Source organism: Dromaius novaehollandiae, chromosome 3 (genome assembly GCF_036370855.1).
Source record: "Dromaius novaehollandiae isolate bDroNov1 chromosome 3, bDroNov1.hap1, whole genome shotgun sequence".
Classification (NCBI taxonomy): Eukaryota; Metazoa; Chordata; class Aves; order Casuariiformes; family Dromaiidae; genus Dromaius; species Dromaius novaehollandiae.
In genome coordinates this window covers 127,670,328-127,695,740 of record NC_088100.1, presented here as the reverse complement: position 1 = coordinate 127,695,740, position 25,413 = coordinate 127,670,328, and the positions used below count along the sequence as shown (strand labels likewise).

The 25,413-nt window shown below is 41.3% G+C and overlaps 1 protein-coding gene across 5 annotated transcripts; it reads left to right on the top strand.

Annotated features, from left to right (window-relative positions):
• The first annotated feature begins 1,449 nt into the window (after window positions 1–1,449).
• On the top strand, window positions 1,450–25,237 carry NPHP1 (nephrocystin 1). 5 transcript variants are annotated; one of them, XR_010388667.1, is made up of 21 exons: window positions 1,450–1,565; window positions 1,646–1,710; window positions 4,283–4,343; window positions 4,792–4,928; window positions 5,869–6,067; window positions 6,400–6,501; window positions 7,424–7,518; window positions 7,974–8,016; window positions 8,507–8,591; window positions 9,303–9,397; window positions 10,140–10,268; window positions 12,153–12,227; window positions 13,360–13,470; window positions 14,859–14,941; window positions 16,388–16,464; window positions 17,557–17,656; window positions 18,293–18,405; window positions 20,800–20,873; window positions 21,882–21,926; window positions 24,314–24,441; window positions 24,801–24,909. XR_010388667.1 is itself a non-coding variant. In XM_064510058.1 (20 exons), exons 1-20 carry the CDS (start codon window positions 1,497–1,499, stop codon window positions 25,077–25,079), a joined length of 1,968 nt encoding a protein of 655 aa, XP_064366128.1. In that variant the 5' UTR covers window positions 1,450–1,496; the 3' UTR covers window positions 25,080–25,237. The 5 variants fall into 5 exon arrangements, 4 of the variants coding, with proteins under 4 accessions (XP_064366128.1, XP_064366127.1, XP_064366129.1 ...); XM_064510058.1 differs by lacking the exon at window positions 24,314–24,441 and having other exon boundaries at window positions 24,870–25,237; XM_064510057.1 differs by lacking the exon at window positions 24,314–24,441 and having other exon boundaries at window positions 24,801–25,237.
• The last annotated feature ends 176 nt before the right edge of the window (window positions 25,238–25,413 follow it).

Below are 25,413 nucleotides of genomic sequence, written 5' to 3'. Positions count from 1 at the left end.
AATGATCAAACACCCCTGCCTCGCCCTGCAGAGAATGGGGAAGGAGATATGGAAGATGATCTGTTGATAAAAAGGATAGCCCCCATAGTAAAACATGAAATCACTATGGGACCCCCAAGGAGGCAAGCGGCGGGAGGCTACTCATACCATCCCGTTTGACCCCTTACAGCTAGCGAGTCCCCAGGAAGAATTCTCCCGGAAGCCTGAGAAATTGAGACATAGTGGGGAATAAGAATAAACAAACTGGGAAGAGATAGGGCAGTGTTGGATGGGACGGAGGCAGAAGGATTCTGGGGACCAGGAATTTTCCTCTTGGAAGGCCCTCCTGACTGCCCTGCTCTGCTGGGGGGTCACTGCATTCTCGGATTTCCCGGGCTGCCTTTTGGGTGGGAGGAATTGATCCCTGTGAGCAGGCAGGAGCTGTTAGTGATCCCCATCCACACCTCAGTGGGATTGACTGAGGCAGTAAATGAGGCCGCCTGGGGATGGCTAGGCCATTTGCTTATATCGTATCCAGTGGACCCGGCGTACCTAAAACCATTGATAAGAGGGTCACCACATGCCTTGAAGGTGTACTTAAGGAGGAGATAGAGCGCAGTCGACAGCGTAATAGGGTAATCCGGGACCCTCAGCAGCAGCAATGACCCCTCCCCATGACCTCTTACACCCAGTGGTCACTCATGGATGGGAAATGGGATAGGATGAGCCTGTGCCACCATCCTGGACCCCGATAAGGAAGGTGGTCAGAACTGCAGTCAAGGGGGGAGGGAAGTCCACCCCGCAGGCAGAAAGGGAAAGAAGAAACCATCTATGGGGTGCAGCGCTGCAGCGAGGCATACCTGGAGCTGCTTCACACAGGCAGACAGGGACAATTGCTAATCTAAGAGACTCCTTTCGGCATGTGTCCCCTGTGGGGCAGGAAACAAGATTAGATAAAGGGGAGAGGAAACAGGAGGGCGCTACTCCCACTGCACTTCCGTGCACCAATAACCCCTTCTCCCGTCCCTGGGAGGAGCTGAAGGCTGCAGAAGCAAAAAAAACCCAGTGAGCCCTGGTGGATATTGGGCCTCCCTGTCCGGAGACAGTGGGACCCTGTGGAAGGACCCTGCATCTACCTTCCATTAGGGACCCATGAAATCCCAGCCACGTTCCTTACTGACACGGGCGCTCAGGTGTCCACCCTCTCAAAGGTGGCAGCAAAGAGGGCATCGGTCGCCGTGGGGAGGCACCGAGTCCGACTCGGATAAGCGAGGTGTGCCCGGTAGCAAGAGCTTAACTGCGCCTCCCTGACGATAAGTGAGCAACCGTGTGCCAGCTGGCTGTCCCTGAGAGCAGGGACCGTGTCGTGGGGTTTGATGCGCTGACCCTGGGGAGGGTCCCTCCGGCGTGCCTGCGGCCTACAACTCCCAGCATGCCTCTCGCCCGGCGGGGCGTGTCCGCAGCGCGCCGGGCGTGACGCCATCTCTTCGCGCCGCGGCGTTCGTTGCCTAGCGACCATGGCGGGGCGGCGGGCCCGGGGCCCGCTGCAGCGGGTGCAGCGGCGGAGCCGGGAGCTGCAGGAGCAGGTGCGGCGGCGTCGGGCCGGGCGGGGCGGGGCGGCGAGGCGGGCGGGCGGCGGCTGACGGCGGCTGTTGCTGTGTTGCAGGTGGCGGCGCTGCGGGCGGAGAGCGCGGCCTCGGCGCCCGGGCAGCGGAAGGCGCTGTCGCAGAGGTGAGGAGCGCCTGGGCCCGGGGAGGGGGGGGTCCCCGCCCTGCGGGGCCGCGGACGCCCCGGCATCGCCCTCCTTTCCCCGCGGGGAGCACGACGGGCGCAGCCGCCACATCAGCAGGACGTGAAATGGCCGTAGAGCCAGCCGTGTCCCTGAACGTTTGCAGGATGAGGTGCTTGGTGGCCCAGGCGCTGCCCCTGTGTTGGCTATGGGAGTGCACAGTCCTGCCTACGCGACTGCGGTCTATTTGGCAGCTTACAGATCCCATCCATTTGGTCACCTGCATTTTAGCAAGAGAAGACAGGGAGTGGATTTTTAAACGGTAGATGCTCCCCTGGCAGTTGAAGGCTAATCCGTGGCTCATCGGCTACCAGGCATCAATTTTCTGTGTCGCTGCGATATTGACACAACCCAGAGGGGTGAGACATGAACCTACCCCAGTGGCTGCGAGGTTGGGCCACTCTGAATAACAAAGCCCTTTAATGCATGAAGTAGTGTGTGTAGCTGTAAGAAGTCCACCTAGGAGCCATTCTTTATTTATTTAGATATGTGTAAACATGCAGATTACACTAGCAAGTCTCATTTTCACTTTTAAAAAGAATATCAGTGATGTCACCATGATGCTGTACTGTCGCTTTTTAGATTTGAATTCTGCATATGTGGATAAAGTACCTGTGCTGCTAGGCACTACCTACTGCTCTACCCTAATGCTGCTTAGAGCTTAGCAAAGCCCTCAGTTGTGCACGCACGCTAGCCATCTTTTTTTGCTTTCTCATAAATCTGTGCTCTTGAAAAACAAATTAAACTTCCTACATCAGCATGGCATTACTGGAAGTTGTGCAAGTGGGGCTGAAGATCTGAGGTCAGCCCCTTGGAAAGGAATGGAGTGGAAAAAGCACATGAGGATGAAATCCTTCCATATTCCCTGGGAAGGAAAAAAAAATGTCATAGTTGTTAACTGGAAAACCTATCACTGCAGGCACATTTTAAATCCACTTTGTTTTAGTACTGCTAAACAAATATTTCTGACAGGTCTATAATGTGCAAGATTAAAAAAGATTAGAAGAGGGAGCATGGTAATGTCCATTTCCAAGTAAAGCCACTACGATTTCTAATAGGGTTGCTAGCCTTGCCACATTGTATAGCCCAGCCTTACACAGATGATTTTGACCGGTTAAGCGGGGGGAATAAAAGCACAGAGCTGTAGCAGTGTGTTGCAGATGTGTTTTAGGGAAAGAGAAGCTTAAGTAACTGTGAGTTTTATGTGCAGTTTATGTTGGTTTGTTTTCCTCCCTTCTACGAAGCTGTAGTTTGTTGAAGTTTCTCCAGCAACAAAACTGGTCAAGCTGGCTGGCATTGTGTGCTGTGAAAGGCAAGTGGAGCACAGGCCTCTGATCTCTTTTGGAAAAGATTTTTTGGTTTTGTTTTGCTATTCAAATCTGTAGTGTCTCCTGCTGTGTCAGCTGGTGTTGGGTTTAGCAAGAGGAGTCACCAGAATCTCTTAGTAGGCTGCTATTTACCTGGTGTTACCAAAACCGTGGAACATTTGAGAAAAGCACAGGTCCCACCCTGAGCAACTTGCAGTCTGCTGTGCTACTAACCTGCATTAACCCCAGCACCTTTCCTTAGAGTCAGTACTGGATCAGTGCAACCATAGTGGGCTAGGTCAGCAGTCGGCCTAGTACAGAGTTAGGTGTGTGTTGGCATATGCCTGTGAAATAATGTGAGTGCAGGTAAGTGCGTAGGCAAACATTATAGAGGTACATCATACAGGTAAATACCTCCCAAATGTTCTCCCTGTGTCTGATCGTCTCAGGTGTGGCCTTGGTCATGCCACTGCACTCAGATGCCCTGGTTGTGTTTAATATCCGTTGATTAATCTTTTTCTATGAACTTGTCTAATCTTTTTGTGAAGTCACATTTTTAGTAGTGCCTACTGGCAAGGAGTTGCAGGGTTTAACTACATCTCATGGAAAGAACCACCTCCTGGTTGTTTTGAGTCTAGCCCCTGTAAATTAACTCCATGTCCTCCCATCCTTACATTGGAAGAAGCAGCAGACAACAGTTCCCCATCTGCCTTCTCCATTTTTCTCATAGTCGTGCAGATCTCTGTCCTGCCCCTTCTCACTCATCTCTTTTTTTCAGGCTGAAGCAACGCACTAGCTGCTTTCCAGTCCTCAAAGACAGAGATAGTTTCAAGTGAGCGTTTGCACATTAGAGATAATAAACAGTTTAGCTATTTTATCCTTCAATTCCTCAAGGATTCTCATGTGACCATCTGATTGTCACCAAGAAATTGTGAAGGCCAGATGACAATTTCATTTTGTTTCTCTGTTCTACATCTTTTACTGATGCTTCGATTTTAAATAGTTTTGTTAATATACCTCTTGTAAAGAAGCACTACATTCTTGGCTTATGAGCTGCCATTTGGGCAAGTATTGGTATTTGTAAAGCTGTATGTGCACACAGTTGTGTTAAAGTCCAATCTACAAATTTCAGAGATTATGGGTGATTTGGGTTATGTGTTTATCAGAGATAAGACAGCACAGTCTATCTGTCTTGCTTTCAATACAGATGCATGGAGCTGAAGAAATCTGTAGAGGAGAACACAAACGTACTTCAGAATTTGAAAAAGGTAAGTACATAGAGAAATCTGCTAATGGTTTTCCTGAAAATGCATCACACTGAATGTTCAGAGAACACCAATGTCTTTAGATTTTAGGTGCCTCAGGACAAGAGCAATGCCTAGCACTGCATAACCCTTGATTGCAGACTGTGCAAATATTGCATAATACAAATATTACATAAAGCATATTTTTTTTATGCTTCATCATGTACAGATTCTGAGCTTAAAATGTTTATCAACCAGATGTGTTATACTGGGAGCAGAGAATGCAGATTTGAAATTTAATATGAAATTTCATGTTGGCAGAGTAAGAGGGCAAGAGAGGTGTCACTGAACAGAGGACGACAGCAGCCCAGGAGGGTGAAACCTGTTGAGACATGTCTGGAAAACTAACTCTTGGGGGGAATTTTAGCTTCGTTTGGTTCTCTGAGCAATTTATTATACTCTTCTTTCTCAGGCTGATGAACCTGCACCTGTAGGGAGTTATAATCAGAGGAAAGAGGAAGAAGAAAAACTATTGCAAAAACTCTCTCAGCAGCTGCAGAAACTTGCTCTGATCTTGGATCAGGATAATGTGACTGTGAATTATACTGTGTAAGTAGCTTAAATAAATATAATCTGCACTTTCATAGAATTGTACATGTGAGGCTGGAAAGTACCCTGAAATATTGTTAGTACGTCTCCTTTGTTATCTTAACATAGAGTTTAAAAAATAATGGACAAGATGTTTTCTGTGTGTGGTCACGCAAGTTGTGTGCATACTTACTGGTGCACTAACACCAGGCAGTGCCTACTTTGAGAGAAATTAAGCCAAGGTCCTCCCACATATTGAAGTAAGGCCTAATGCTTGTCTGTTTCTTCTGGAAAACTTTCTCCTGTTGACGTGTTTCTCTTTTTTTATTTGGTGTAACCCATATTTTCTCATAGCTGGATGGCAGAGAGAACACTGCAGGATGAAAAACATAGGAGCATCAGCAGCGCAATGAGAGGTGCTGCACCTGACATTTGTGCCACAAAAGTGAGCCTTCACCAAGACCTCTGGAGGCTGGAGCCATTTTTCCACTGAGGAAAAAGATGAAGAGAAAGAGTAGTAGGGCTATAAAATCAAGAAATGCAAAATGAGAGCTTCTCAAGAGACTGGGGGAGACAGAATAGAGTATTCCATAAGTAACAGTGCATGTGACTGTTCAAGAACAAAAGTGCTGAAGAGCTGGTTCATGTGGGGCTTGCTTTATTGGTGCAGCCAAGAATGACTTGCTGGATGTTTCTAAGGATGGTTAATGACTGAAAAAAAACCCGTGGCCATTGAGAGGAGTGATCGCACTGTGGTGTCTGCCTTTAGGGATGAAACACCACTGGGATTTTGAAGTTTCTTTGGATCAGCCTGGAGAGCAAAATGCAGGAATGAAAATTCTATACCTGGATAATAAACTTGTGGAGAAGCCCATATTGCAAGCTTTTCAGAGAAATTTTGAGAAGTTCTGTAAAAAAAACAAAATTGTAATAATTTGATGTATTTTTTTATTTTGGATAGAGATGAGGGGCATCAGAAGGATGCTCAAACAGAAGATGAAAATGAAGAGGATGATGGTGATGAAGAAAGTAGTGAGGAGGAAGACAGTGATGAGGCAGATGATGAAGACGAAGATCAATTGTTGGATGATCCAAATGTTAAAGAATGTATTGCAGTGGGAAACTTTAACGCACAGCAAGAAGGGGACCTCACATTTAAAGTAAATATGTCTCTAAAAGTCTTTTTTCACTGTTCTGTTACTGTAGATAATCCTGTACTAAGCAGTAACTGTAATTAAATCCTATGCTGCTGGGATTCAGCCATTTGCTTGCAGAATTTGGGGAGAAATGGGTTTTCCCAGTGTACAGTTGGCCTAGTGGAGTCCAGTGTCCTTTTGCCGTCTTCTGTAGTGGCAGAGTCTAGTGGTAGTCTCTGATCCGTGTTATGGGATGAATTTGAATAACAATTATGTCTGGGACCCTTTTTGAAATACTTGGGTTTTGGTTACCTGTTGGTTGTGTTTTGTCTCTGTCTCTTCTTCCGATGGTGAAGAAAGGTGAAGTCCTGGTTATACATGACAAGAAGGCCGATGGCTGGTGGGTAGCTGAAAATTCAGAAGGGGAGAGAGGCCTCGTTCCTAAAACCTATCTTGCGGTTAGTGTGCTGTCGCCTTATTCCATTAGAAAATAATCTCTGTTATTTTATGTATATGTTATTGATATAATAGCTGTATAAAATTGATCATAATGCTTACATGGTTACACAGTGCTATTTTGCCAGTTATTTTCAAATAACACCATGTTTGTGTGTGTATGGAGGTAGGTAGTTAGCAAAAACAATATTTTTGCGCCTTGTGAGGATGTGATGTGATCTTTGATATGACGTGATTTTTGCAGAGAAGCTTCTTAAATAGGAAAATCATAATCTTTGTCACTAAAGGTCAACTCTGAAGGCCTTGGAATATGGAATTTTGTGCTATGGAATAACTCATGCTTTTCATGATTCATATGAAATGTGAATTCATATGGAAGGTGGAGTATTTTGTAATTTGACACAAAACAGCCTTTTCAAAAATAGATTTGGAAGTTCTGTAACTTTTTTTTTATTATTATTGAGAGTAGCTTACACTCATTAGTGTGCGTACTGTGCATGTACATCCAATGTGCAGTTGTGACAGACGTTTACATGGGGGTACACAGTTTGGATCAATTGAGTCCTGCTAGTCTGACCGTTGCATTGTGGAACAGAGCTTTTTAGAATGTAACTAAAGACTGTGTTGGGTAGCTAACTTTGTACTTCATGATGCTGATGCATTTTTTCTCTTTAAAGAGAGTGCTTTATAAATGCATTCTCTTGTTCAACATGCCCTTGCATAAATACTCTGGTCCCTTACTGTAGCTGCAGAACTAAGGGGTCTGTTCTGCAGTTACAGTGCTCTGGAGTGATGGGTTATTGCAGACAGGAAAAACTCCCCTTCTAAACTGTGAAGGCATGCTATGGTGGGAGAATGCTTTTTTTTAAGAAAACAAAACTGTGACAAAAGCAAACACCTTCCATTTCTGAATCTGAATTACAGGTCTATAATAGAGACGAAGAAAGCCAAGAAGAGGAAAGTGAAGAGCAGATAGAGGTGGAAGATGAAACAGCAGATGGAACCAAAATTAAAAAAAGGTAAATGTTGTGATGCAAAAGCAAATGTGTGTAAAGTTGTTCTCCCTGTCTTCTCCTTAAATATGGCAGTACATTACTTACAATGAGAATACCTCACCAGTGTATTTGGTTCTTTGTGTTTTCAGTGAAGGAGACACTTGGATTTTTCTCTATTCTACTAATTTCAGTTTGGAGACATAATTTCCTACATTTGGGGGGAAATTTTGCTTTGGTTTGCTTTTTTTTTTTTGTCTCATATAATCAAAGAATGACTGGGTCATGTATTGGGTCATGTTACAGCTCATGAGCCACTCTACCAGTTAATATCGGTAGCTGGAAGTATGTCATTATTAATAACCATATCTATCTGAGATACTAAGCTTCTGGTATTTGAAGACAAACACATGGATTCAGTTTTAAAATTTTTGTCCACATGGGGGTGATGCATTTATAAAAGAATAATATTTTTCCTTCAGGACAGATTCTCACTGGAGTGCTGTAAGAAAAGCTGTCACAGAGGTAGGTATATTTCTTAGATAGTAATTTAAGCTTGGTATTTTTCCAAATGCTTTGTCTTATAGTACAGATGAGTGTTTTTAATGAGCATCTCTAGCTTGTTTTCTCTAGCAAGAAAAGTTAAGGCTCTCTAATGCTTTAGAAATAGGCTGCAGTCCAGCCTGTGTGTCTGAATGAAGACACAAATGAGATGTCTTTTGTTGTTTTGCCATAGTAGTGCTTCACCAGTTCTTGTTGCAAGGGTGCGATTTTGTTTTGTAACTGGCTGCTACGGTGCTTCTCTGAAATGGAAGTGGGATTTTACAAAGTGGAAATCTGCCTAGGGTCATACACAAAACAAAGTAAAGGATGTTTCTAGGAATAGGCCAAACTAGCTTCATATTAGAAGATGTGACTGATGCCCCAGGCCTTTCATATTGGCTGAGAGCTGTAAATTGGAACAGAATTAGCTATGTAGTAGCAGGAATACCAATATAAAAATTTCTTTGAGTAGAATGACACGGTAGAGATATTGGCAACCATGGGAGCCGTTCCTGCAGGATTCCGCCTATCCACACTTTTCCAGCTCTTAGAAGAAGGTAAGATTTTCTCATAATAATTGCAGTGCAGGATTCTTAAGCATCTGTGATTTTCTTTTGCCATTACTTTTGGTTAAGTAATCTGAAAACACTCCCCCCCACCTTTTTCTCCAATTCAGTCTTTATTTATCTGAGTGAGATCTGGGCCACACGAAGGCAATAACAAATTTCTTAGTGACTTCAAAGATTTTCCTCTTTGGAGGATACTTCCTGTTGACATTGCAGAAATGGATTTTTTTTTTTTTTTTTAATACAGTTTTCCTCCCTTCTTTTCTGGAGTGCTTTGAAGTCTCTTCACAGAACTTATTGCACATCTCATGTCTTTTTATTCATTTAAAGCTGACTCAAAAATAGCTCTTTTTCTTGATTTTATTACTGTGCTTCTGGAGTGAAACACTGCAGAAAGCATACAGATTGTTTTGCACTTTCTAAAGGGCGTTTTTGGAAGATGCCTCCATAGTTCTATTTGGACCAGTCAAATATTCTAATGGACTTCAGCTACATTTGAATTGTGGGCATTGTTCATTTTGTGACATTAAAGGTCATAGAAAATTTAAGAATTTTTAAAGTTCCTTCTGTTGTGAGAAGTATTTTGGAATAGATGAAATGTTGTCTGTTCCTTTGTGATGAAATTTAAAAATCAAATCCCTTCAGGATAAAGGAATTGGGGATGGAGTGCAAATAACAGAATAAAATGTTGTCATCTTGTAGGTAATCAGTTTCGAGCAAGTTACTTTATACAGCCTGAACTTACTCCCTCCCAACTGGCTTTCAAAGACTTGGTGTGGAACTCTGAAAAAAATACTGTGAGTATTACTAGTGAGGAAGCTATGATATTGTCGTGTTATGAGGGAAATAACAAACTGTAAGTATGAATTACTAGCAATCTAAAAAAACCATGTCATATTAGTGGGTAGATATTGCTGTGAAACAGATTATAGATTACTTTGATGTCAGTCTAGACTCCCTAGGCAGGAGATGTTATCACACTCATATTAACAGGCAAAAAATCAAGAGAAATTGTCATGTTGAGTCTTATGTAAGAATTTCATCTTGAACTTCTGGATTTCTTTCCTGTCTGGGGTGAAACAGATCTGCATGGCTGACAAGTCTGAGTTCTTAAAGCCTGAACTTCTGTAAGTCACTGTGAAAATCACTCATTTCATTTGGTTTCTTTCATTCTGACTCATGATTACATCTTGATTTGCACCATTGTTAGACTATTTACAAAATAATTCTGGAAAAACAACAGTGCAGAAATTGTAATTGCTGATAAGTCCTGAAATACTTAGGGAAGAAACTCATGGCAGTATTCCCTTCCTTCCTTATCTGCTGCACTAAATATCTGTAGCAATCTACTTAGAAGAGAGCTGAAGATGACTTATGAAAAAACTTTGCTGCTAGTGCTTCACCAGCTTTGTAGGTAGAAGGATCCAGTCTAGTGAACACTGCACTTAATCTTCTTAATAAACAAACACAAAAATGATACTACATACAGGAAGAGCCTGTACGAAAGATTTAATCTTTCTTCTGTTGTCTGCATTTCAGATCCATCGAAGAACAGCTCGAGTATCCATGATTATAACTTTATGGAGCTGTAAAATGATTCCTGTCCCAGGAGTCAGCATACAGGTTCTCAGTAGACATGTTCGACTTTGTCTATTTGATGGCAATCGAGTAAGTTGCTTAGCTATCAAAAAAAGTCTTGATCAGGTGTAATGCTTTAGGATCTTTCAGGAGTTCCTTAGGAACTGTAGTCTCAGTAAAAGTGAAAGAGCCCTAAGTTCCTTAGCTGCTTTTGAAAATACTATGCATGTGCTGATAACCCAATCTAGTCAGTAAGGCTGTGGTGTTTTTCAGCTCATTTCTTGGAGCATAATAATTTAAACTTTTTTCTTTTTTTAAGAAACATAATGTTCATGTATTGTTCATAACTATATAAAATCTAAACAGCTTTTTTGAAAATGTGTAGCATATAGTAAAGAAATTAACAATATAAATTAATGATGTTTGTGTAAATCATTGGACATACACACCACAGTAGATATAATTTTAGGAAAAATTAATTTCTTTAAACTCAGATAAATACAAATATCAACAAAAATTCAAAGTTCTAGCTGTTAGGGGTTGCTGAATTTGGCAGTATCCCCAGTAGCTGGTACCTGGACATCTGAGCCCCCAAGGCCTGCAGCCCCACTCCAGCTGCTGGTACATATCTCCTCACCCACACACATGAACATACATGCAACCCAGCCAGGCACGCTGTAGGTGACTGGCCCCTAAATCCTTCCTACCCTCAGTTGCCTCCCTCAAAGAGACACACACGTGTGGGTCTCAGTTGACCGTCATGCCCCACAGTCTCTCTAGCAGCTGTCCTAAACCCTCTGGTCCCTCTAGTAGCCAACTCTCCTGTGGACTCCAACATCTCTAGAGACACATGCATGTGTGCACACCGGGCTCTCGAGGCCCAGTCACTAGCTAGTCTGGCTTGGTATTTGTTTGTGATTACACACTGATACACACATCCTCACTCGCTGTAGTTGCTAGCGCTCCAGACATGCAGGACCCTGTGACTCATGGTCTGACTCCAGTTGCTCGCACTTAGGCCTCCATACACACACATGCACACAGATTAGAGAGCCCCTCACCCAGGAAAATAATGAGAAATGGAGTTTAATGAGAGGACAGGACAGACTACTGATCAGGCTCAGGGTATGGCCAGACAAGCATACTGACTAGCACCTGTTTACAGGCAACTTGCCCCATTTATCACCTTACCTGTCTATTTTCTCACCCTTGTTCCTGCCTGAACCACCTTGGTCCCTCTCTTTTCCCACCTTTGATTACTCCCGTAAAGATTCCACAGTAAGTCTGGTGCAATCTCCAAATGCTCTTCTGCTGCATGCCACAATGTGTCCCTTACCCTTAGGCCCCTTAACCTGTTTTGGTCTGCAGGGTGATCTGGAGAGCCTCTGCCATTGACTCACTGTGGTGGGTGTCACACCCAGCCCATGAGACTGATGGTTCTTCTGTGACTGCTCCAGCAGGCTCCATTTCTCTGAGTGTATAATTGGGGTTCCTGGGCCTGCTGTTGTGCCTCAGTGTTTGTAGAGAAGAGCCTTTGGGCTGATTCTCTCCTGTGATGGGCCTGGGAGTAGCTGGGTCAGAGTAATACTCAGGTTTCCTTCCTGCTATTGTTCCTCTGTGCTCCTTTGTGTGTGCAGAGATGAACTTTTTATCACACAATCTGCCACTAACAACCTGGCAGTGTAGCTGTTCTGTTCCATTGAATGCTCCTGGGGGAAAAGAGACTCCATTACTGGACTTCATGAAGCAGGAATCCTTGGAAAGTACTCTGCTGGTGATTCTGTGCATGGCTTCAGAGAATATTTTCCTCTGTAGTCCTTTAAAATGAAAGTATCTGATGAAGTTGAAGAACAAGTGTAATTTTTGTTGCATGCAGATAGCTGGATTAATCTTGGATAATACTGCATTTTCTTAAAGCTGCATAGCTTTCCAGGAAAACTTGTCTTAGCATTCTTCCCTGCTCTCGTGTTTTAGGTGCTCAGTAACATTCATACAGTAAGAGCTACATGGCAACCTAAAAATCCCGAAACATGGACCTTTTCTCCAAGGGTAGGTATCTAGCTCAGGAAATGACATAGCCAGTAACTATCTATTTACAGGTTCTTTTTTGCAGTTATCTATTACTTCTTGCCTTCTTGCTGAGATAAAATGTATTACAAGGAATTCTCAGTGGGTCAATACTGTACCTGAGCATTTGGCTTTCAGTAGCTAAGTGTCTTACTGTGAATGTACTGTCTTAGCCTCTGAGTAACTACGGAGAGCAGATGCAAATCGCAATGCGTAGCACTGTTTGCTTGTCCCTTAAACAGGACCTTTCTTGGCTTGATTAAAACAACAGTTGTTTCTCTCCTGAGTCAAGGGATTCTGGGGGAAGAAACTGTTGACATACCTACAACTAGTCATCTCTAGATCTCAAGCCTATTAATCAAGCGGCTAGGCATCATTGTTTTTACCAGAACCGAAATGAACATCTAGAAGAGAAAAGACTTGCTGAAGTATGTGAATTCAGACTAACTGAAGTAACATTTTTAGCAAAGCTGAAGTGCTAGTGCCTTCCTTGCCTGTAGCCATGACACCTTGAACAGTGGTTGAACAGACTTTTTAAAAACAAAAACAACAACAACAGAAAACCTCGCACACTTTGGAGAAAAGGAGTAGGTAGAAGAAAAAGCAGCAGGGGGACCTGGTGATCCAGCAGATGGCACTGGTTAAGTATGAATCGATATTGGGCTCACACTAGATGGTGTTCATGGAGAAGGGAAGAGACTGGCAACTTCACATGAGCTTTTGCTTTGATTTCGTAAATAAAGCATGTGCCCTGTCCCACAACTGTTGTGTAAGGTCACAGTCACACCTGTAAGAGTTATCATGTTTTACCTGGGTTGTGGCTGTGTTTTTTGGAGGGAATTAAATGCTTCTTGACATCTAAAATTCTTTGAGAGCTTGTCACCAAAAAAAAAAAAAAAAAAGGTACCTTGCTAGCATAGCTGTGCTGCTTGGCAAGATAAAGAGTAAGAGGAGCAGGGTATTCAACTGAAATTGGTTCTATGCTCACCACTTTTTCTTATATATCATGGAATCGGGTCTAAAATCTTATGTGAAAGTCTGATGTCTTCAATGACTTTAAAAATCAGAATTTTCTAAATATGTACATATTTACTTTTTTCCCCTCCTGTATTAGGTAACAGGCATTTTACCCAGTTTGCTGGATGGTGACTGTTTTGTCAGGTCCAATTCTTCATCTTCAGACATTGGCATATTATTTGAACTTGGCATCACTTATATTCGCAATGTAAGTGTGTAAACTTGCAGAATAAATCAAGTACATGTTTATAAAGTGAATCTGCTGTCCTCAATTCTCCTTTAAGCTGCAGCATCTCAACACTGAACTGTGAGACCCAAATGGAAACATAGCTGAATTATCTCTAGCTTACTACAAGATTGTCTTTGTTTCGGCTTTTGGGAAAAAGAGGAAAGATGTTGGTTTCTGAAGAGTTTAAGCTCTAGCCAATATTGGGAAATCAGAAGACTTTCTAATTAGTGCACATGCATATATTTATACTTACATCGAAGTAATTTCTGTTAGTCTGTCAAAGATCTAATGTAGTGTGATCACGAAGGGCTAATTTTCTCATCATTCCCTCAGTGCTTTTTCTGTTTCTTTCTTCCAATCGAATGGCTTACAGTGTGATTCATTTCAGACTGCTCTGCTGTATTGTTCAGAAACTAAAATTTGAACTGTTTAAATAGTATGGACATTGGTTTCTAGCTGCAGTTGATACAGCTATATCCTTCTATCCATCTAGGGTGTGCTCCTGAAAAGTGCAATGATTAGTGATTTGATGGATAATGAAGCACCTTTTCTTGTAAGGATTAATATAATAGAGGATGCGTGCAAGAGCATAAGAAACATTAATATCTGGAGGAGATGCTCGCTTTTTAGAGACTGACCTTTGAAACATCTCAGCCACTTTGTTTACAAGACTGACTGGAGCGTTCTTGCAGCTTCTTTCTGAACACTTAAGTTTTCATTATTATCATCATCTTCCTTGGGTGAATCTTGCCAGTCAAGTCAATCCTGGGTGAAGGATGGAAAATGGGGTAATGAGGTTAGCAAGCAGGATATTAAAAGGTGGGCAGTGGAATTCTGAAAAGACAGAGAAGTTGCAATTAAGGGAGTACTGATATATTATTTCTTTTCATTCATACCTGTAGTTAAGGATGAGGAATAGTGGTTGATATATAGAGAGCCAGTGGCAGTACTGAGAAGCTTGGAGCTCAAGAGCTTTTTATGCTTGTTTGTTTTTGTCCTTCCTTCTTTCCTTCCTTTACTTCGAACATCATTGCAGATTTGGGGAGTTTCACCTTTATATCTGTGGATTTCTTTATTTTCAGGAGCTTGATATACTTAGGATTATCTTAAGTGTGTACTTCCTGTCTTTATAAATTCTGGTCTCTTAAATATGTTTATTAATGATCAACTTCAGCATAAATGTTTGCTGTTTGGTAAAATATCTTCAAATGCCTGCGAATGTGACATTGTCAGCATTTGCTTACCATGTATCTGGGGCTTTTACCATTTTAAGGGAAATTCTTTATGGGATATTCTAAATAGTTATTTGTGGTTCAGTTACTCATTCCAGTTTAGCTGATTAAATTAGTTGCTCTTTTATTTTCTAGTCTACAGGTGAAAGAGGAGAGTTAAGTTGTGGCTGGGCATTCCTGAAGCTTTTTACTTCTGATGGAGTGCCTGTTCCTTCCAAGTAAGTTGGTTTTGATTTTCCCCTCTCACTCCCCTTCATCCCCCTCACCCCCCAATATATTGTTGTCTTGCTTATTTTTAGTATAAATACTTGTTAGGCTAGGAGTAAAGTTCATATTTCAGTTCTTGCACATTGGTATGGGCAGGTATAATTATGCAGTCTAATATGCAGGTTGTACTGAATCTCCCCATGAGAATGCTGGTTCTGCTTCCACACACAATGTACGTTCAAACAAACTAAGTTTGCGTGGGAAAAGTGTTCCCTGGAACCAACATGCAGGTCTGAAATGCTGCAGGTTAATATTTATTTAAAAATAGTCCTCAATAGAATTTTAAAGCTATGGAAATGTCTGAGTTAGTAGGGAGTTCTTAAGAGCTTTTTTTATATGATATTAAAACATTAAGTAAAATTAAAGATGAGTGTCCTTTTTAATGCTGCTCTCTAGCTACCTGACCTATGTGTGTGTGATTTCTGTAGGTTTCTTTTGGCATTCAGAGAATGGTAAATAAAAGAGAGAGGCAACATTAAATGTAGGAGATGCTGTTTGCACTGATGGTGTGAACTTAATTTGCACCCCTCTTTTGTATCCATAGGGTATGATATAGCTTTTATTTAGATCACTTCAGTGTTTTCCATTGAACCTGTTTAACCTCTGCACGTGGCTCTTAAATATTCTCCGCTCTTCTTTGTAGCAGGGATATCCAGTCTCTGTACTAAGGCTGCTAGGTCACCCTACCGTACTGTCTTGCTCTCTAGATTATCTCTGCAATCAATACAAAGAGATAAAGACTGCCAGGAAGACTGTAATGAAAACTGTGCTGTCCATCTAACTGAAGTGCTAGAGCACGGTTTTGTGTTTTAACTATATGCCCTTATAGTGCCACAGACAGTTGTTCCAAACTGGAAGAAGAAAACCAGATTAGACCTTCATTTCACAGTACATCAACCACTGGAACAGCTGCACCATCTCTAATCTGCTCTTTTACCTAGGTGTGAAATATGTGAAATTAATATTAAAAATATTTCGCTCTTCAAGACGAAGAAATTAATATTAAAAATGCTCCACACTTCCAAACTAAGATTGGCTAGCTTTCTCACCTTGGAAAATACATTTCAGTGACTAAAAGCTCCATCCTTAAGGGTGCAGTAACCATTAGTTCCTAGGACTTAAACTAGGCAAAAAGGCTGTACCTGTAACGTTAGCATCTCTTGTCCAACTGCTTTTCCAGAATGGTATGAATATAAACTCAATTTCAGATTTATCATTTGAATTTTGGTTACTTAGTAATTGGGCTTAGTCAGTTCACATAAAATATTAGTATTAACTGCAAGCACCGTGTGTGTTTTCTTTATTTGAAATAGCAGGTTGGTTTGTTTCTTGGAGAACAGCGTGGTGCATTTCTCACCTATATTTTTTAGTTTAACTATGCTGCTCTCCTTTCACAGAACGCATGAGCTGCTACTAAATGGTGGTACTCCCTACGAGAGAGGTGTTGAGGTTGACCCATCAGTATCAAGAAGAGGTGTGGTTTCTCCTAAACATTTCATAAATTAAGTGATACAACAAATGCTTTACCTATTTTACAGCATGCAGCACTCAGCTGGGGCTCTCATTAGCAGGTGTTTACTACAGCCTGGTTTTGTGTAATGTGTTGCCATTTTGACACTTTGCCTAGGAGATGCCTAGACTGATTGTTAGGGCTGATGGGTGTCAGAACTGTCAGTCAGTGCCAATATTTCTGTAATTTCCAGTGTTTCTAGGCTGAGGATTACTTCTGATACATGTGTTCAATTCTTTCTTTAATCACACTTAACAATTCTTGGCTGCTGGATGATGGTACAAAATTTAGCAATAAAATTGGTCTGTAGAGTTCCCAAGTCAGACCGGCTTGTTTCTGTCCCTGTTGTACAGTGCCTGGTATGATGGGGGACAGACATAACAGGTTATGGGCTATGCAGTGAACTGCAGCAGGGAACTGAGCTAGATGGAAAGAGCTCGCCAAAAAGAGAGAAGGAGCTTGCCTGAAGAGGTGATGATTGCAGCATGCGGTCTGAATAAGCAAGCAGGAAGGAACTCCTTAGCCCTGCACTGCTGCTCAAGCCCCATATCATCAACTAAGTGAATGTGTATGTTCCGCATGTGCGTAAAAATGCTACAGAGCATTTGCACTAGTTCTTCCCTGTTGTGTTGAATGAAACTTTGCTAAGAGTTCATTCAGATGACAGATCGCTTGTGTCTACACTGGAGGTGCCATGGCTTTTCGCTGGAAGCTGTAATAACATCCATTTGTCAGTGACACATATTGCTGCAAGTTGTAGAGGGCCTTTGCCTTTCAAATAAAGACACCTATCTCCACTTTACTCCATGTATATTATAACGAATCCACTCTTTCTAGAGAGAGGTGATAGCTTATATTAGACCAAATGTTGATATAACTGGAAAATACAGAAAAGTTTTCAGGCACTCTATTCCTCTTTCAGGTCTTTAGCCCATCCTTAAACCAATATAATTTCAGCAAAACATTTCTTACAAATTTAAGTGTCCATTCTTATTATATAATTCTGAATGTTCTTTCAAAATGACTGATTTTGTGCTTTGCTGTTTATTTCTCAAGCAAGTGGCAGTGTTTTTCATCAAATTTTAACACTCAGAAAGCAGCCTGCACTTCTTGTGAAACTGAGGTCATTAAGCATGCAGTCGAAAGACATCCTGAAGTAAGTATTTGTTTATGCTGCAACAAAATGAAAAAGTGTTTCAGATAATTTAGAATGGTCCCAGAGATCCCTGGAACACTGGCTATGGATGACTCTGAGGTTTGTGTCACCTTCACCTTGTACTCAACCTCTGTTTGAGGCTTAGAGCTATTTTGTTGGGGGGAAAAAAAAAGCCTCCAAAAGTGAAGGAGAAAGCTTTGAAGAAAAGAGGAGGGGAGGGAGAAAAGAGGGAAAACTGCAGCAGCAGGAGTCAGGCCCAGGCTCTGGAAATCAGGAAAATGCTTTCAGTGCTTTCATGTTAAGTTAGTGTGTATGTGTTTAAATGAAACCTTCAGAGAATTATTATAAACCTCAGAGCTTTCATGGACGTGGGCATATATAGCTCTGTAAGCTAATCTACAGTTTAGGAATTGATTGTGCCCTGTTACAATCTTTTTTGTGTTCCCTAAAGCTTAATGTTATAGCTGAACCCGTGTATATCTTCAAAAGTTGTGGTAGATTCGTGAAGATGCCAGTAGGAGCTAATACAGGTATCTTCATGAATCTGTTGTTACTCTCAAGTTTTGGAGAACAATGCTTTGCAGGGACAGTTTTAAATAAAAATCTCAACTTCTTATCCTTCTTTTCCCCCAATAGTTTGCTGCCAGAAACATTAATTGGTAGTATGTGCTACATCCATCTCTTGATATTTTATCGACAAATACTTGGTGATGCACTCCTGAAAGACAGAATAAGCATGCAAAGTGCCGGTAAGAATTACTGTTGTGGAGAAGAACTTCAGCATAGAGAGCGGGTGGACTTCAACAGGAGGAAGATCAGGTTCTTAAAGAGAATTATTCTCTCCAAAGTTTCCCCTTCATAAGATTAGACAGGGGCCTGCAGGGGAAACTCTCACTGATATGGGGTCCTCTTAGAGTTGTGCCCCTAGTAGTGCTGGCATTGAGGTCTGACCATCTCACGTGGTTAGGCAGTCACGCTCTCTGTGTAGAGGGTCTCAGTATTACAACGTTCAGTCTACAGGTGGGGACAAAATGAAACCTCTTGTCCGTGTTGATAAAAGAAAACAACCTCTCACCTTGGCAAACACACTACCACCAGTGTGTTTGCATTTCAAACTAGTAATATTTCAACTTGCATCTAATGGGTTGCTCTGTTTGACTTCAGTTCCCACAGCAGAATGCAAAAACTGCAAGAATAGTTTTGTTTGCTGTGAAGTATGAATGAAATGTTTTCAATGAAACTTGCATCAACCCCCCCCCCCCCCCCCACTCCCCACTCCTATGTGGATAGATAAAGGGATTATTTGGAAATGTTTCCTTTTCACCACCCATGCAATGAGAGTTTAGACATTCACAAAGACTTACTCATTCATTTCTAGCGTATGTTTCTTCTTGTTAGTTGTGGAAGAGATCAGGCAAACTTTTCTGTCAGTAGGGCCAACTCCTGATTTTTCGATGGAGCAGGAAGAGGCAGGAGAAATGGAAGAGCTCTGATTTAGAACTCTGCATCTTATTCCTTCTACCTCTTTCTTTCAATAAAAGTATAATAGTTTATATTCTTCTCTGTTTTAAAGTCGTATTTGAAATACAGGATATTTACATTTCTTAACTGTACCGTAGGTGAATTATATCAATACTGCGAAGTAATTCTTTCATGTGTTTTCTCTTCTGTCTCGCCTCCAGACTGAATTATGTATCAGCTATTCCTGAGGCAAAGAAATTTATGTACGCACATACTAACTTTTTAAACCTACAATCTCTAGCCATATTTAGGTATCTAAATTATAGATTCACCTTTCAAAGGTGCTCAGAAGTTAACTCCTATCCTGATTTTCATGAACTTTAGTATATATCCTGAGTGCTCAGTGTCCGAAACATCAGACCCTTTAAATAAATGTTGTATTTAATAAACTCAGAGAAACTGAAAATGCTTAGTTTTTAAAGGTCAGTTGAGAACCACCATGCTTACTTGATTTGATCATTATAATGCAGGCTAATAACTCCAACAGAGGTCATCATCATCTTTATTTATGTTGCACCCATTTTGATTCAGTCTTGATTGGAAACAGTGGAAGCTTTATCCCAGTACTTCAGAAGTTGTTCCAATAGCTAACTGTCATCACTATTTTCTGCTTTTTTTTTTTTTGATGTAACAAAAGATTGCTCCTGTTATTTAAAAATCAACTAAAACTTTGGAAAAAGGCAATTTAAAGTTGCAGTTATATTCTGCAAAAAGCAGTCGGTTCTGACTTACTTCCTTGAAATGTTTTGTTATTAGTAAACGCATATTGTTTACTCAACTTTCGATCAACTTCAACATGAAGAAACAACAGTGTACCTTAAATAGTCAAAATCACAAGAGAAGGAAAACATTTTGACCAAAATTCCTCTGTATGTCACTTGTAGTGCTATTATAGTCTTATCCCCAGTCTCATTGACTAAAATATGACAGACCCCCATGGCTACTGAAGGTTTAGGCATGCATTCCTGCGTCTTGCTTTGTAACAGAGCACCTTGCTGATTCCTGCCAGTCACAGGGAGACAGGTCTGCCCTTCCCGATTTCGATACAGCCTGCTTGTTAAGCTGAAATGGGACCCACCTATGACCCTATGGATAGTCTGGAAGGCATGCAGGAGACCTACACAGTTTGTTGATGTGCCCCATTTGGTAAATTTACCATGCCGCTTGTTATCTGGTTATCATAAAATCACACACAACATGAGCCAGATTAAGGTAAAAGGGAAGAATGTTTATTCATAACATCCAAAACTGGCAGCACAATGTGAGATGTTTATAAAAAAGACAGGTGCAGAAATGAGGGGGGGAAAGATCTTAAACTACCTTTAGATTAAATCAGTGAGATCTCTTGCTCACTGGTGTCTCCTCATAAGCTGTCAGTGAGCTTCTGTGTGCATCTTCTCTCTCCGATTGTAGCCATTGGACACTTTGCCACAGAAAGCTCTCATTAGAGAATGAAGCTCTTAGAGAGCTCTTCTACCTTCCCTGTTGCTGTGGAGTCTTGTTACAGCTAATTTTCCCTCTGAAGTCTTCTCGGGAGGGGGTGGCTGGGGAGAGCTAGTCTTCTATCTTGAAATGTATTCTTTCTCTTCCTCATCCTTGAATGTGCTTGTTTTATCTTTCAGATTTAATCTGTAATCCTATTTTAGCAACTTTCCCCCAACTCATGGATCAGCCAGACCTGATGGATGCACTTCGGGTATGTTATCTACATAAGGTTCAATACCTCTGACACATCAGAACTTCAAGGTAGTTTGCAAAATTTGAGCTTTTTTATCCTATGAAGTGATAAATGGAAAAGCCACACAGTGGAAAAGTTATGATTATTGAAGTATGTACAGATCTCTTGTGCCTTAGCACCTTCAAAATCACAAGAGAATGCGTGAATACATTTAGAAAGGATGCAAAGACATGAATTAGTTAATTTGAGCACTACTAGCCATGTAGCTGCAGCAACACATTGCTCAGGTGGATTACCTGAGTGTTTGTCCAGCTTCTAAGACAGTACTGCATTTATGACAGGTAAGAGCTGACTTAGCTTCTGACTGGCAGTTGCAGAACAGCACTGACTGTATTTACACTGCAGTCCCTTGCAGCTGTCAGTACTAGACAACAACAGCTGAGTTATTTCTGCTCAAAGGACACTACTGTTAAAACTTGCTAGTGTCTGGCGTTAGGCTATATTTTTTTCTCTAAAAGTATTTCGTTAAGGAAGTTTATCTGTCATGCATGAAACCACATGTTGTTCGATAACACTTAGTTATTTCCTATTCTTTTTGGATAGTAATCAAACAAAGGCTTTAAAGTTCTACACAGGTTTTGATGATTTTGCATTTGTTTTTTTCCATGTTGCATTACATGCAGAAGGTTGGATGATTTAAAAAAATAATACATGCTTATAGGGTAGAGAAAGTCAACCAGGGTTGTGATTGATTGTTCTAAGTAGCAGATCCACTTCACTTAATTTATATGGCTCTGATAGTTGAAAATCTTAAAATCCTTGCATCTGTAAAATCAGTTGGAATGGCTGTTTGCTTAAATCGCCTAAAATGACACAAGGGAGGTATGAAGAATGCGAGGAAAATGGGACTGCAACAGCAGCATATACTGTTGTGGGACTGCAGTAAGAGAGGTTTTTGCAGCTAAGAATGGAACTTCTCTAAATCTCCACAATCTGTCTGATGTAACATTTTACATTGTATTTTAGAGTGCTTGGGCGGATAAAGAAAGAACTTTGAAGAGATCAGAGAAGGTAACTTATTACAGGTGGTTATTTGACATGTATTAGATCTAATTCAAACTAGCAGCTCTCTGTCAGTGTTATTGCTAGTTAACTGTCCTTCTCACCATAGAGATATTTAGTAAATACAGATATGCTAAATGCAGTTCTTCACATTTCTTATCCGTATTTATAATAGCAAGCTAGAAAAGGAGGACTGTGAAATTGGCTCGTAACTTTTTGTCTTGGCTCGTAACTTTTTGTCTTGGCTCGTAACTTTTTGTCTTGGCTCGTAACTTTTTGTCTTGGTGTTTATGTATGTTTGTTAATGGGGAAGCTATGATAGGTCCATAATCAAAACATGGCTCTGTTTCATGATGTGCTTCCAAGAGTTGGCTGGTGAAAGCTTTCCATTCATACGAAAGGAGCTATGCATGTCTACAAAACAATCTTTCCTTCTCCAACCTCTGAGCTGCAGTCCACCCACATTCTGGTGGGAGAAAGGCCCCCAAATTCTGTAATCTCCCTGCTTCAAACAGTTGTAACCTCCCATTTTGGCAGGTAGGTAGCCGCAGAAGAACTGAATTGGCCATGTCACCAGGGTTACCTGTATCTTGTCCTATCTCCTATCTGCTGAACAAAGAGAAGCCATACATATGAGAAGGGCATTGGCTGTTGATCCTAGGCATTTCACTTCTTGGGAGCAACAGAAGGATATTTCATTCATTGTGCGTGCTAGTGAATAGATGCACGAGGAGAGTTCTCCATTTATGCAAAAAAAAACAAAACAAAAAGCCCCTGCGTCAGAAAAGCTTTTTCAAAACCATCCATCTGAAATGAAAGCTGGTCTGCTCAAAGAATGTGTAGCTCCTCAGGATCCCAGAACCATCCAGTTTTACCTGATTTCTGATGTGCCACTCCCATGACAGGATTGCTGCCTGGCATGACAGCTAGCTCTTTCTCCTCCTTGCCTACTTATATGAGACACGGCTGCTAAATCACCTGCTGAGACATGAACCATTCATCCTCCCAGGGGTAGCAAAGAGATGTCAATGTCAGTCACACTGCTTACGCTTCTGGAACATTTCTAGAAGAGTTTCGGTGGACAGTGAGTTTTCCAGGAGGTAGCACTTTGTGCATGTCCTTCTTGCATGGAAGAGAGTTTTCTAGTGTGTTTGGAAAACAAGGCATGCAAATCGTTTTTGTTTAAAGTAAAGCAGTCAAGGATCTTTCAGTGTTTGATACTTGATGACTGATTCTTAGTCTCTAGGTTTTACAAACTTGTTATTACATGGGAGGGTATCATTCTCCCCGGATACAGAATGACCTGTCAAAATGTGAAATAACAGTACTTACAGCATGGTCTTATTTCCTGCTAAGAGCCATGCTGCTCTGAGAAGCATGGGATTGGTGCAACTCTCCACCTAGGGCAATAGAGAAACAAGTGGATTTTGAGCTTCCAAGGCAGGGAGCATATGTGTTCTTCCCCTGGGACCTCTGCAAACACAGTCTCTTAGCTTGTGCATGCAGAGGGTATGGGAAGAAGTCCATATACACTAATATTTGATGAAGAAATATACATACACCCTGAGCAAAGGGCTCTCAGTAACCATTATACAGATTGCTATTTTATAGTAACATTGGCAGCACAAGCCACTTAATGCAAAGCAGCTAAAAAGTGCAAAGATCTCCTTTAGATTTGCAAAGGCTTGAATGAAAATAATTTTGGGAAGTTTTGAGGTGAATTTGATGCATCAGAGGCCTCAGGTTTTCCATACTAATAAATCTTCTTCCAACAAAATTATTTCTAGAACAAAAATATAACTAGGGAGGGATGGGGGAGCTGTCATTAAGACTACCTTGATTAATCTTAGAATGTTAAATATTTAAACATTAATAAAAGAAGAAAAGGGCATTCACACTTTACTTTTTCTTTACCATTGCAACATTCCAGTGTGTTGTTTCCTCCATTCACTCAACCCATATTAATAGCCTTTTACAAGGGGCTTATTTGGATGAAGATAGGTTTAGTCAAATGATTGCTTTGTAAAAGATAACTGGCACTGTAGGGTGTGAAAACATCAAGGCTGACCATCTGTGGTACACCTAAGCCAAGCTTAAGTATAGTTCAGAAATAATTTCTCTTAGTGTAGCTGAGTTATGTCATTAGGTAACTAGAGAGGATATTGGATGTTGTATCGTGGAGTTTAATGGGGTATTGGAGCAGAGGGATGTGACAGGTAGTTAGCCCATGTAGGCCAAGAAGGAGTCTGGTAGTTAAGATCATCACAATGGAGAGAGAGAAGGGCTGTAGAAGGTTGCAAAGCTGAGATTTCTCTTAAGTCAAAATTTTTAATATCAGACTACACAGCAATGCTGCCTCGGGCAAATTTCAGTGAGAGATTATATCTGAAAATCAGGTATGAGGATGGTGAGGGGAACTCTTGCATGCTGTGAAGCTCGTGCTCCATTGGGGAGGTTTATTCAGAAGTGTGGTCTGGTGCCCTGGAGAAACCCCCCATGTGTGGAAGCTTTTGCGACAGACAAGGTAAGCGGTGTTAAGTTTCCTCTTGAGCAATGTGGTGGCATCTGAAGGTTTGGCTGTATATTGCTCTTTGGTGTTTGGAAAAGTAAGTGGATTGGAGGGCAGATTTGTTAATCCGCAGTCTTTGTATAGTTCTGGTGGTGAGCTTCAGGCTCATCTGGACTAATTGACATTTGTTTAGCAAGGCTGAATCTCTCATTGTTATCCTGGGAATTGGGGCTTAGCTGAATGCTTTTTTGGATTTGGGTGGGTTTTTTGATTGTTTGTTTATTTTTACTGTGTACATGCAAATCTCTGCAGAAGTGCTTGAAAGCACTGCATATTTGCACTTAAATATTTTTAAATATTTTTCTTCTTTGCAGAGAGACCAAGAATTTCTGAAGTCTCTGTTTGTCCTGGTGTACCATGACTCTGTCTTTCCTCTCCTCCAGTCCACTTTCCTCCCCAGTCACAAGTGGGCTGAAGAAGAGTCTGAAGCATCTCGCTGGAAGGTGATTGCTGACTTCTTGAAAAAGAGCCGGGAGAATGACGGTGCACTTCAGTCTTTGCTGACATCAGAAAACACTCACAAAGCCTTCGATATCTCAGAGTTGACTTATGATTTCTTAGGAGAAACTAGGAAAACCAATCCTGTATTATGAATAGATTACAGAAGAACAACATAGGGTATAAAAGAATTGAGTGATAATATAAATGAATTCTTGACGCAGAGAAATTGCGCCTGTGCAAAACAGATTTTGTAAGGTTTTTAATATACTATCTGAATTGTAATAAATATTTTAACATATGTTAACACTAACATTTAGAGTCTAAAGAAGTTTTTTATCACTTTAGCTAATGGAAACTATATTTTAAATTTTCCACTTGGAAGTGTTAGACAAGGCTGTGGTTGTCAGTTAGTAACTACATGTGTCTGTCGTAGCCAAGTTGGGTGTTGCAGTGCACCTAAGCTGAACTAACGCTGAGGCAGCACTT

Bases quoted from the DNA above. Each gene is read 5' to 3' on its own strand.
- NPHP1 (XM_064510057.1), top strand. From the start codon at position 1,497: ATGGCGGGGCGGCGGGCCCGGGGCCCGCTGCAGCGGGTGCAGCGGCGG. The intron at 4,929-5,868 runs GTAAGTAGCTTA...TATTTTGGATAG, and splicing joins GTGACTGTGAATTATACTGT to AGATGAGGGGCATCAGAAGG. The intron at 9,398-10,139 runs GTGAGTATTACT...TCTGCATTTCAG, and splicing joins GGAACTCTGAAAAAAATACT to ATCCATCGAAGAACAGCTCG.